Genomic DNA, 13097 nt, shown 5'->3' on the forward strand with positions numbered 1-13097 from the left:
ACTACATTTCCCAGCATGTCATTCACCCTTTGACCGCAGTTAGACCAGAAAGGCGCGCCGACGAGCGCCTCCAGCCGGAAGACTATAGCCTCCCGGCATGCAGCACGCCTTCTTCCATTAGACTTGAGGCTCGATCGGCGCATTGCCTGCCGGGAGTTGCAGTCAGAGGCCGGTTGCCCTGACGCCGGCCGGGCCGGGCGTGGGGGCCTGTGGGAGGTGGCGCGGCTGGGCCCAGCTGCGGGGCGGAGGCGGCAGAGAGGCCTGCGGCGGCAGGGAGCGGCGAGGCCGGGAGCGGGCGCCGGAGCCGAGCCGAGCCGGAACGGGCGGCGCAGGCCGGCGAGGCGAGAAGCAACCATGTCGGTGTTCGGGAAGCTGTTTGGGGCCGGAGGGGGTAAGGCCGGCAAGGGCGGCCCGACCCCCCAAGAGGCCATCCAACGGCTGCGGGACACGGAGGAGATGCTAAGTAAGAAGCAGGAGTTCCTGGAAAAGAAGATCGAGCAAGAGCTGACTGCTGCCAAGAAGCACGGCACCAAAAACAAGCGCGGTGAGGCGACCCAGCCTTCTCAGGCTCCCCTCAGGCTTCCCGGGCCCCGACTCCACTCTAGGCGCACTCGCCTCGGGATCCGCGCCGGCCCCGGATCTCCCTTGTCATACTCCGATCGTGCCTTTCTGGGTCTAGGACCCTTCCCCGTCGCACTCGCTTGATTGTCTTCTTTCCACCATCGGACTCTCATTTCAGCCCTCTCTCATCCTGCCAACTCCCGTCAGTCCCTGATCTCGCAGTACTTTTGGGTGTCCTCACTCTGTTAATGCTTTCTCTTTCTCCCGTTCCTGCTGCCTCCGGCCTGCCTTACCCCCTTTCTCAAGTTCCGCCTCCTCCCTGGCGCATTTTTGCCCCTGATCCTGGTACTTGTGTCTTTTCTTACTACCCCACCCTTTCCTGACACCTTCATGGAGTCCGTGAGCCTTCCCTGGCCTCTGCTTATTCCCCTGACTCAGAATTCTCCTTGAAAGCCTCCTTGATGGAGAGAAGGGGACTAGGGGTTCCTGCTGCACCACCGACTTGTTGGGGGAACTTGAGCAAGTTGCTGTTTCTCTTGAGTTGTCAGTTTCCCCATTCCTCGGCCTGGGTTTGGCCTGTATGAAACGGTAGGTGCCTTGGCTCTGTGATTCACTTCGTGTTGCCTCATAACCTGTCCTTATCAGAGCTTCCCTTAGCGCCAGCCTTTACACCCCGTGACTCACTGTCATCCTTCTAACCAGAAATACGGCGGACTCTATCCCGTCGTTCGGTGGCCTCCTCCCCTGGTACCCCTACTGGGACTTTGGCGCACGGTTACTTCCTGGTATTTTATGACTTTCTGGACAGGTGCTTTGTATATTTCTTAAGCGAGGTGAAGGTGAAAATGCTTTAATAACTGTAAAGTAAACCAATCCCCCTATGCCCTGAGAGAAGGCCAGTGTTGAGAGGGGTTTAGGAGCCTTGCAAACAAGGATTTAATGCACCCGTCTGCTAGTCACTAGGTGTGTTTCCTTGAGCAGATTAATTTGCCTCTCTGAAGGCAAGATCATGTTGCACATACCAAAAAAAAAAAAAAAAAACCAATTCTGCTGCCATCCAGTTGATTCTGACTCATAGTGGCCCCCGTAGGGTTTCCAAGGCTGTAAATCTTTATGGAAGTAGATTGTTGTCTCATCTTCCTCCTGTGGAGCAGCTGGTGGGTTTGAACCACTGACCCTCTGGTTGGCAAAATGCCTTACTGACTACACCACCAGAGCTCCTTTTGCTGCTGCACATAGTAGGGGCTAAGTAGATGTTTCTTCCTTTTAACAGAATATATCCTGAGGATGAGCCACTGCTAATAGACAACAAACATTCTGGAAATTCTTTCTGAGTGCCTACCATATGCGTTGTATTCCCAGGAGTGAGCAAAACATAGCCTTCACCCTGACGAGGGAGAAGACAGACAATAGGAAAATAAATAAATGAAGAAAATATTGTTTGGTGATGAGAGTGCTTAAAAATAAATAAATAAAATGAACTGTTAGGGATGAGGAGGTGGGAAGGGGTACTGCTTTAGAGTTTTCAGGAAGGCCACTTTGAAAAGGTAAAATTTGAGCTGAGCCTTGAGTTCAAAAATCTTTAAGAGGTGCCTTCCTGGCAGGGTGAACAGCATTTGAAAAGGCCCAGAAGTTGGCATTTTTTAAGAAACAGGAAGAATATCCCTGTGTCTGGAATATAGTGATTGAGTATAGTGAAGCAATGTGGTATAAAATAGGTGACAGAAAAGTAGGCCTTGAGCTGCCTGATAAAGAGTGTGGAATTTATCCTAAGTGTGTGTGAGCTGTTGGAGGGTGGTATAGAAAAGCTTGTGTTAGTCACTGATAGAGTTTGGAAAACATTATCCGATTGCTCTTTGGAGAGTGGGCTGCAGGGGAGTGGTGCCGGTGGGAGCATGGAGACAAGGCAGTGGCAGTCATCCATTTGTGGCCTGGGCCCTGGTCCTAGAACTGGAGACCAAGAGCAGGGTTATATTTTGCCGTCTCTAGCATTTTTCTCTGATGACTCTCCCTCAATCAGGATCCTCTGTTGTTCATGGTAATTAGAGTCATATTTGTTTTTACCAGTCTGCACTTTGGAAGGCTTTGCCCATTGCAGGGTGGCAGAGGAGGGTGTCATTTTGCCCATTTTGCATCTGCGAGGGCAGTTCTCCTGTGGTCTTTGGGTCTGGAGCTAGTGGAGTTTCTGCCATTTTAGAGGCAATCGAATTAATTGGCTTTCACAAAGGCTTAGAGAGAGGCTGCCAACAGACTGGAGGACCAAGACGCTCACAGTTAATTGTAATAAACTTTGCTGAAAGCAGTCTGTTGTCTTGAGTTGGCCTGAGAGCACAGGAGCTACTGTAACTTGCTCATCTTTTTACAGTTCTCTGGAGAAATGTCTTATCTGGTTGCTGGTATAGTGCTGTGAGGTATTGATACTGTCACTTACCATTCACTTAGAGTCACTTACTGACTCACCACTGTGCTGGGACCTTGGGAGTCAGAAGTGAAATGAAAATACACTGTTTGTCCTCCAGGAACTCAGGCCTGGAGGTAGGGGTGTGAGTGTGTGTGTGTGTGTGTGGGGGGGGGGGGTGACGCGCGTGAGGCGGGCAGGGAGAAAGAAATAGTGGTAACAGTAGTCAGTGCTGAAATAGGAGGCTGAGGCTGCAGGGGAGGAAGTTCCTGTCTGGAGGGGAAGACAAGGATGTGAGGTAGGTTGGCAAGGAGTTTGGTGTGTTTGAGGAGCAGTGAGAGTATCTTGTGGCTAGAGTCTGTGGGTTGGGGCAGGAGAGAGAGAACAGTAGGAGGTGGCCTGTGGTCTTTAGACCTTGACCTGGAAAAACTGAGGAGCCATTTGGCAGTCTTTAAATCGGAAAAGGCATATGCATATCAGCTTGGATTTTCAAAAGACCACTCCAGCATAAAGGAGGGAATGTAGACCAACCAGGAGAGACTGGAGGCAGTCTCTTATTGGAATCCAATAAGGGGTAAGGATAGACTCTCATAGACCTGGATTTGAGCCATAGCTCTGTAACTTAACTAGCTGTGTGCCTTGGGCAGGTTACTTCGTGCCGCCAATTCCTCCTTTATAAATCGGGGTACTGGTATCTTTCTTGGAGGATTAAAATATGCATGCGAAACTGTAAGCACCGTGGCGGCCATATGGTAAGTAATCAATAAATGCTTGTCATTATCCTTATTACAAGGAGACTTGGAATTACCCGGAGACTGGCAGGTATTCAGCTAGAAACTAAGGGCCTAGAGTAGAGACAATGGTAATTGGAAGAGAGCTAGTACATGTCAGAGACTTCTAAAGGAGAATCAAAAGAGACTTGGTGATGTATTGGATTTGTGGGAATGAGCAGGATGAAGGAGAGGGAGGAGGTGAGGATGACTCCCAGGTTTATGGCTGGAGCGGCTGGGTGGATGATGATACCATTAACCAAGTTGGGAAACACAGGAGGAGGAGCAATACTTCATAACTGTGTAGTCCTTTGAAGTTGGTAAAACTCCTATTTTTTGTGTGAGCCTTGCAGCAGACACTAAGACTGGATGTGATGGTCATGTTCATCACTGTTTCCCCGGCACCTAGTCCAGGGCCTGGCACATAGTACTCCAGAAGTATTTATTAACATATGAAAACAGTCTTGTGAGTATGTTCTGTTATTTCCCTTTTATTGGGAAGAAAACGAGGCTCCAGAGGGGTTGACTCAGAGAACAGGTCTTGTGGTGAAAGCGTCATAGCCGTCATCATCACTTGACTCATTAAATGCCCACTTGTATAAGGTGTGGTGCTGAGTGTGGGAAAAGGAAGTGAGGTGGCCCTGCCCCATGGACACTGTAGCCAAATGTGGACACTGTCTTTATAGAAGGGTGATAAATTGCTCTTTGAAACAAACTTCTGAAGGTTGAGTAGATTATTTGCAGCACACAGATGTGTCCCAGGCAGTGAGTTCAGTTAGAGGCCTAGAGCAAAATTTGGATTGTATGTCCTTTCCTGGTTTCTTTTCCTTTAGTCATATACTCATTCTCAAGCATGTGGCAGGCTCTTCCTGTGTCCTAGGTCCTGTCCTAGGAGCTGGGGACATAGAGATGAACCAGACATGGTCCCTGCCATTGAAGAAACTTAAATATCACCACAGTCCTTGTCTATAAAGTGGAAATAATCTTTATTTCATGTGGCTGTGGTGAGGATTAAGATGCCCTGGTGGCACAGTGATTAAAGTGTTTGGCTGCTAAGTAAGAGGTTGGGAGTTCAAACCCACCAGCCACTCTGTGGGAGAAAGATGAGGCAGTCTGCTTCTGTAAAGATTACAGCCTTAGAAACCCTATGGGCCAGTTCTCCTATGCCTTATAGGGCAGCTATGAGTCGGAGTCAGCTCTACAGCCCTGGGTTGGTGGTGAGGATTAAGGAGCCCTGGTGGCACAATGGTTAAGCACTCAGCTGCTAGCTAAAAGCTTAGCAATCTGAACCCACCAGCCTCTGCAGGAGGAAGATGTGGCAATCTGCTTTTGTCCTTATGGGGCAGTTCTGCCTCACTGTGAGTCAGAATCGGTAGCACACAGCAACAACATAGTGAGGAGTAGCTTGATAATATATGAAAGAATGTGGCACATTGTGGGTATTGAGTAGGTATATGGAAGTAATAACACATTGCTTTCCTTTTCTGATAAAGTCATTGTTGATCAGATTTCTTTGGTTCATCAGAACGAAAAAGTTCTTTCACTAAAAACTAGGTGGAAACCAGGATTGTACAAAAATCATCCGCTCTTTGCTCTTTTTGGCACCTTTCTACACTGTGGGGTCCTGTTGGTTTTCTTCCTAAGAAAGATGATCAGATATCAAAAATTCTTTTCTATTTAAGGCATTGGATCTACTTATGAAGTGTCTACCCTTAGTGGTTCAGCTTTCCCTTTTTTCCTGTTTTAATAGGGATGAAAGCAGTTTGTAGAAAGGAACATATTTTATAGTTTAATAGGGGAAGCGTATCATTTATTTTGAATGAGATTGGCAAATGGAGCCTCGGTGTCTCAAACCCTCTGCACTAGTACATTTCTGTTAGATTTGTGGATGCAAATCAGTTCATTTACAGGTTAATTTAGGTTCAGCTGAAAATGTCTGATGGATGCAGAGAGGCCAGGCACTCACGGGAAATATGTCTTCATTAAGTTCTGCTGATTGCCGGAGCCAGGGTGGCTCTCTCATGTTTTATAAAGCTGCTCTAAAACATTAGCATGTGGGAAGACATCTTAATGAGTTAAATTTATAGTTAACCTGGCCTTTTCGGGTCTCTGGAATCAAGATGGCAGGTTGAAAAGCATAGTATATTAGTGCTGCATGTGTTAGCAGGGTCTCCCAACTCGGAGGCCCAGTGATGGAACCTGAAACCCACCAGGGAACTGAGCAGTGGGAGTTTCCCTTGGTGATGCTTAAGTTTCTTGTTTGAAGAGACGGTTTGCCAGACTGGGTTTGGTTTACTTCTTAAGACAGATGGAGGACCAGAGAGACCTTGTGTGTTGGCTGTCCAAACATGCTGGTGCCTTTGATTCAAATAACAAAATCTTTTTTTGCCACATTTGACAGGGAGAGTAAATATTTTTAAGTGCCTGCCAGAGTGGGTTTATAATGTGATTTGAAATTCCAGATAGATTTTGTTTGGAAGTTTAACTAAATATGAAACCCCTTGCGCTAGACTGTTTTGCTGGAGGAAAATTTTAGTTGTTCAGAGTTGGGTTTAAGTGTGGAGTGCAGGGTTCTGGAGAACAGCCAGTGACGATGTGTGCATGCCTGTCTCTGAGGCTGAAAGCTGGGGCCCAATTTGTTTACAGGGTTCTAAACCCTGAGATGGAGCCAGGGCCGCCTGGGAAGAGGGGCGGATCTCTTGAGGACTTGAGGGAATTCCTTGGGTAGGAAAGGTTTATGAACACTTGGTTTTCTTGCCTAGAATTATTTTTGCACTGTGCTGCTGTCTTTAAGAGTGTGAGAGAGGATATTTTAAAACAATAGCACTGATTTTAGGTTGGTCATTATGAGGAAATTTGAGTATCGCAACAGGAAATGACAACAAACCTAACTGGATATGATACTGGCTTGTTTCTTAAGGTGTTTGAGTCAAATCTGCAGACCTCTACTGTGTTCTTTCTACAGGAAAGGCAGCCTTGTGGTGTAGACTGAAAATTTCAAGTTTAAATGCCAGCTTCACCACTCACCAGTAGAATCCTGGCAGTTATTTATTCTCCCTGAGTCTCAATTTCCCCATTTGTTGAAAGGGAATAATAATACTTCCTTGGGTTGTTGGGAGGCTATGGAATCAGTTGATATATTTAAAGTATCTAGCAGAGTGCCTGGCACATAGGAAGGACATGAACGTTTCCCAAATATTGTGTTAGGCACAATAAGGGGTATAAAGATGAATAAGATGCTGCCTTTGCCCCACAAAGTCTCACAGTTTAATGAGGAAGACACACCCATGTATAACTGACTACGGTAAAAGGCAAGCTGTGTTAAGTGTACCCGTGAAATGTTAGTGAAATACAGTGAGTAGAGATGAATTCGTCTCGGATGCTTGGCAGGTTCATCTCATCCAGCTAGCCATCCAATGCCTGGGTTCCCTTTGCAGTATTCCTGCCTGGCGATTAACCTCAACTTGAGCCCCTCTGCTGAAAGGCTTTGTATTACATGCTCTCTCTTCTCACTCTATGTCATAGTCTGTCTTTGTGCAGCTTCAGCATAAAACCACCTGTCTTAACTTGGAATTGAGATCTGTCTCCTGTAGTGCCTGCCTGTGCTACATGTCAGTGTGGTAGCGCCTTTGGGAAGCAGCTTGGGCTTCAGGAAAAAATGGGATTTGGAGTGAGGTGACCTAGGGCAAATCCCAGCTCTGATATTAGACACTTGTGAACTGTGTTTCTTCTTTTGGGGAAACAGTTTGCTAATTCTGACTCTTGAAGCCACAGAGAACAGGTCTAATACCCCTGTAACAGGACAGATCAAAGCAGTAGTGCTCACGTCTCAAGTCTGCACTTCTGCAGGACAGACATTCCCTGTTCCAGGGACGGTTCTTTGCCTGGTGTTTCTGCTCCTTCCTTGTTAATCTCCTCTGTTACTTGTTCCTGTTCATTGGTGTTACTCCTCAGGTGACAGTGGATAGAACAGACTATTCCAGCCAAGATCTGGGGCACCCCATTTGGGGATGAATTCTGACATTATCACGAGACAGATTTTTTCGAGAAGAAATTATACTTCACTTTTCCCTTACGTTAGTGAAAGAACAAGTGTCTAGGAGCCCCTAAAGTTTGTTTGGTCCTTCTTAAGGAGTCTTAGCTGTAGGATTGAATGGCTTAAGTCCTTAACAAGAGCATCTGGCCAGCTTGATTCTCCCGTAGCTTATATGTCTAGTGCTGCTTCTTCCCTGCACCTTACAGGGAGGGCAAAGCTGGCTAAAGGGCTTATGTTAGGGATGCAGGAAAGCTGACCATCTCTTTGGTTGTGGCTGTTTAGCTGAAGAAGTTAGTGGTATGGTGTAATGGGGAAGGCACTTGGGTTTTGGTTCAGAAGACCTGAGTTCACAGCCTACCTCTGCCACTTACTAGTTTCGCAGTTTGTGGCACATCTTTTATATCTCTGATCTTTAGCTGCACAATCAGGAAACAATCTTTACCATACAGGCTGCATACACATACAGAATGAGGTCTGTGGCGTTATCTGTGAACTTTTTAGAAGTGTACTTTCTCACGCCCCACCCAGACCTATTGAATCAGATCCTGCATCTTTGTAAGATCCTCAGGTGGTTTGTATGCACATTGAAGTCTGAAAGACACTTCTCTGTAGTTAGTGTGAGGATTAAGTGAGAATGTTGGTGTTTTTCATATGTCCACACTGATATTTATTCCTGGACACTCAGGGTTGCTATCTCCCAGATCACTTGGCTCTTTTTCTGCCCAAAGGTTGAACCCATCATCCAACTCAACCTATTTCCAAATCCCCTCATTCACTTCCAAATCTGATGGGGCCACAGAGTGAAGATAGTTCGGTAGAACTGTCTTTACCCCTTGAAAAAGAACTCGAAGCACATGCTCTGCTGATGGGGTAGCAGCTCTCTTCCTAAAAGAAGCACCTCATCAGATAACTGATGATCAGTTGGTTGTTGTGGATGTGGTTGTCAGCCACTTACAGTGCTGTGATGTGTTAGGCCTGAATCCAACCCCGAGAGAGCACCACTGCTTTGTGGCAGTTGGAGGGCCAGTTGGTAAAGAAAGAATTTCCACCCAGTTTAAGACTTTTGGATGGAATGCCATAAGAACCCCAGGAATTAACTCCAACGGGGCATGGGGTTAGTAAATGATTTTTTTTTTTTTTTTTTTAAATCATATCATTTCCCACCAGAAGTTATTTTTCCAGTGATTTCTTGGTTTAATTTCTTGTGTATCCTATTTTGTTTTTGTGGGATTGATACTGTCTGGATCCGCCACTTCCCTGGATCAGAAGGAACAGTTGTTCGCTGAGTGCCTGTTCTGTGTTTGAAGCCACTGAGATGCCATGTAGGTTTCTAGGCAGTGAAAAAGACACAGCCTGGCCCAATGGATCCTGCAGGTGGACAGATCTCTGGCTCTCAACAGAGAGAAAATTATCATCATTAAATAGCCCATACATTTTCTCACTTGAGTCTTAAAACTATTGTAACTGAAGTATTTATTTCAGGAGCTTATGGATAGATAAAGTACAACTAGAAATGCAAGGAGCTTCTTAGCTGAGGGAGAGAGGGTTATGTGGGATTCTGAAGTAGAGATGGTAGCAGCGGGTAAGATGGAGAACTTGAGTTAGCCTTAGTCTTTCGTTCCTGAGAGCTAACCCTTTGAATTTCCCCAGTGTCTGTCTTCTAAAATAGCCAGGCAACTCTTGAAAATGTGTGCAAATGAGTGGGGGCCACAGAGACCACATTGAGTGTGGTTTAGGCAGTCATGCATATTTAATGATTTAATCTCACCTGATTATGCAGTGAGGCCAATGAAAGGCCCTGAACATGGAAGTAGTTGGGGCTTCCTGTTTAATGAAGACCTTGATGCAGTGGGAGGGTGGTGGTGCATACGTTAGGACATAGAAGCCCTCCAGGAACTCTGCCAGACCTTGCCTGTGCATCTTTGCATTTATATAGCCTTTCTTGGTTGTAATAAATGTGTAACTATATAAGTACAGATAAAAGGAGCTCTGGTGGCTCAGTGGGTGAGGCATTTGGCTGCTAACCAAAAGGTCAGTGATTCAAGTTCATCAGCTGCTCTGCAGAAGGGAAGTGGGGCAGTCTACTTCCGTAAAGACACACAGCCTTGGAAACCCTCTAAGGGTCGCTGTGAGTCAGAATTCACCTTATAGCAGTTGTTTTTTTCTTTATTTTAAAAAATAAGTATAGCTAAGGAGCCCTGGTGGCTCAGTGGTTAAGTGCTTGACTGCTAACTTAAAGGTTAGTGGTTGGAACCCACCAGCTGCTCCATGGGAGAAAGATGTGGCAGTCTGCTTCTGTAAAGATTTACAGCCTTAGAAGCCTTATGGGGCAATTCTGTTCTGTCCTATAAGGTCACTATGGGTCAGAGTTAACACAGTGGCAACAGGTTTGTTTGGTTTGATAAGTATAGATACTCTCCATGAATTCTGTGAGCTGTTGCAAGGAATTAACGAACCAACTAGGGGTCAAAGAAAGCCAGCAGGGACTGGTACCTGCCTGTTTGGCTGTTGGAATAATTGAGTTCTTCTAACTTGTGAACTCTGAACCGCTCTGGGGCACGGGAGGTCAGAGAAGGGCTGCACAGGCAATTGATCTGAAGGGCAGAGTCCTAACTTGTGTGTTCTGACCTGGCTAGGAGTGGTTAGGATCAGAGAAGGGCTGCACGGGCAGCTGATCTGAAGGACAGAGACTTTCTGACTTGTAAGATCCAGTCCAGCTCTGGGTGGCTGGAGGTTGAAGAGAGTGTGCCACTCGGGCAGCTGGTGATGAGGGTGGAGATGTGAGAAAGTGAGGCTGGATCCCTTTCCAGGTGGGATGTGGATTCATGGTGATTGTTGCCATGTGGTTAGTAATTACGGTGAGATTTTCCCACTGTGCCCCTTGCTTAGCAGCAAACAGAGAATCAGTATAGGAAATTCCATCAAACCTACCCTACTTGATTCTGTAAAATGATATTTGCGTGGATTTTGGGGTGATGGTGAATTTTTGAGCAGGAATTCCTAATCAGGTTAAAATTCACCAAAGAACATTATCTTCTCTAAGAAGTGAGCATCAAGCAAGCACCAGGGTGCTCAGGCACTACACTAGCCCTGGGACTTGGTATAACCTGCTGAGGAATGTTTCCTCCCATTGAACAATCAGAGCGTCTGACTTTGCTTGGACCCAGGGTGCTGTGAGTCCCAAAGCATGAGTTCAATCACTCCCCTCCTCAGCAACTTCTTCTGCCTTACGATCCTCCTCTCAGGAGGCCCATACTCTTGGTAGGGAGATGAATCTAGGATAGGAGTAAGTAAAGCCCAACATTGGCTGTACATGCCAGTAAATGGAGCTCAGTGGAGCTTGAGGAAAGGAGCAGTCACCTCAGTTTAGAGTTGAGGAGGCCAGCTGGTAAAGAAAGAATTTCCACCCAGTTTAAGACTTGGAGGGCTTCTATGTCCTAACGTATGCACCACCACTTTCCCGCTGCATCAAGGTCTTCATTAAACAGGAATGATCTCTTGAGTTAGACCTTGAATAAGGCCTAAGCAGCAATGCAGTGAGGTGGTAGTTGGGTGTTGTTGTTGTTGTTGTTATGTGCCGTCGAGTTGGCTCCGACTCATAGTGACCCCTCCTTGGGTTTCCAAGGCAGTATCACTACAGAAGTAGGCATATTTGGTCTGTGACACCACTTCAGATTTATGCTTGCAACTAGAAGCTGCAAAAGAACCTTTGCTGGGGGACCAGGTTTACTGGTCCGATAGAGCCTGATGGAACCACTGAGACTATGGCCCCTAGCTGCCCTTCAGGTCTGGAATTGAACCCACACCTGTGGCTTCCAGCCAAACAGAAGATAGGCATATGAGTTGAACATTTACCTCAAGTAGATACACTCCTTGGCGAGAACAATCATGGGAGAAAGAAGGGCAGCTTATGCACAGGGAGACAGCTCAGGGGGCAGGAGTCCATGGAAGGAGGACATAGGGAAGAGGTAATTGTCAGGAGGAAGTGGGAGGGGAGCTGTTGCATTGTGGTAAATTGTGTTCAATGTCATGAGACAAAGTGTATGTGAACTGCTGTATGGAAAGTGAATGTGCTTTGTAAATTTTCACCCAAATCACAATTAAAAAAAAAAAAAAAGAACCCTTGCTTTCACCTAGTTGTGTTGAGCACAAAGAAGTGTATTTGAGAAAAAGAAACTAGGGATTTTGAAGCAGATTGGGATATTATGGACTGTTTGGGGACTGTGATGTTGAGATCCCCGATCTTTTTGGTCTTGGTGCTATGTAGACAGACAGTTGCATTTAATTTCCATGTCTCATTTTCAAAGAAGGTAGCTAGAAACTTGATTCGTTATTATAGTTACTTAATAAGTATGTATTGAGCAGCTGTGTGCTGGCTACTACCTAGTAGCCGGGCAAGTGCAGATGAAGACAGGTCCTTACCTCTGAGGAGCTTATGATCTAGCTGGAGTTAACAGGAAAGGAAACAGATAATTAGGGTACATTGTAGTCTGTTCTAAAAGAATATTCAGAATTCAGAGTATATGGTATGCTGTGGAAGGAGCCAAACTCAGCCTGTGTGTGTGTGTGTGTGTGTGTGTAGTTCACTAAAGAGGAGATCTTCCATCTGTGTTTGATTGAATAGTTGTTTGGGAGAGTAATGGAAGGTTAGAGCAGAAAGGAAATCAAGACGTGCAAGTGCTTGACATTTTCGATTAACAGGAACATTTTTTTTAGAAAAAACTGGAACATAGAAATATATGTAGTACTTTTTTTTTTTTTTTTCAAATTGGTTCTGTCTAGTTGACAATACCTTATCAGTAAATTAAAATACAATGATCTGGCTTATAATACATGAAGCACAATTAATTATGGAAAGCATAGACGGGCTTTCTGATGTAAGCAAGAAAAGAAATATATGTAGTACTTTTTATTTTAATTTTTTTTTGGGGTAAAAGTTTACAGAGCAAATTGGTTTTCCATTCAGCAATTGATACACATTTTGTTTTGTGACATTGATTGCAATCTCCGTAATGTAACAACACTCACTTTCTCCCTGGGTTTACCATTTCCATTTCTCCTTTTTTCCCTATCCCTTCCTACTTTCTGAGCTTTATCCCTGAGCAAATGCCACCCTTTTGATCTCGTATGGTTGATTGTGGGAGCTCTGGTAGCATAGTGGCTAGAGCACTTGACTGCTAACCAGAAGGCTGGCGGTTCAAATCCACCAGCCACTCCTCGGAAGGAAGGTTGGGCAATCCTACTTCCGTAGTGATACTGCCTTGGAAACCCAAGGAGGGGTCGCTATGAGTTGGGGCCGACTCGACGGCACATAACAACAACAACAACAACA

At 45.8% G+C, this 13097-nt stretch overlaps 1 protein-coding gene across 1 annotated transcript in view; it reads left to right on the plus strand.

Moving 5' to 3' along the window:
- Positions 1-354: 354 nt before the first annotated feature.
- Positions 355-13097, plus strand: part of CHMP4B (charged multivesicular body protein 4B) — a 55047-nt gene continuing 42304 nt past the window's right edge. Inside the window, exon 1 of the mRNA XM_007934571.1 lies at positions 355-544. Within this exon, the coding sequence (XP_007932762.1) occupies positions 355-544 (190 nt within the window). The remainder of the gene's footprint in view (positions 545-13097) is intronic.

This window comes from Orycteropus afer, unplaced genomic scaffold (genome assembly GCF_000298275.1).
Source record: "Orycteropus afer afer isolate SDZICR_OR568_19922 unplaced genomic scaffold, OryAfe1.0 scaffold00020, whole genome shotgun sequence".
In the NCBI taxonomy this organism is placed as follows: domain Eukaryota; kingdom Metazoa; phylum Chordata; class Mammalia; order Tubulidentata; family Orycteropodidae; genus Orycteropus; species Orycteropus afer.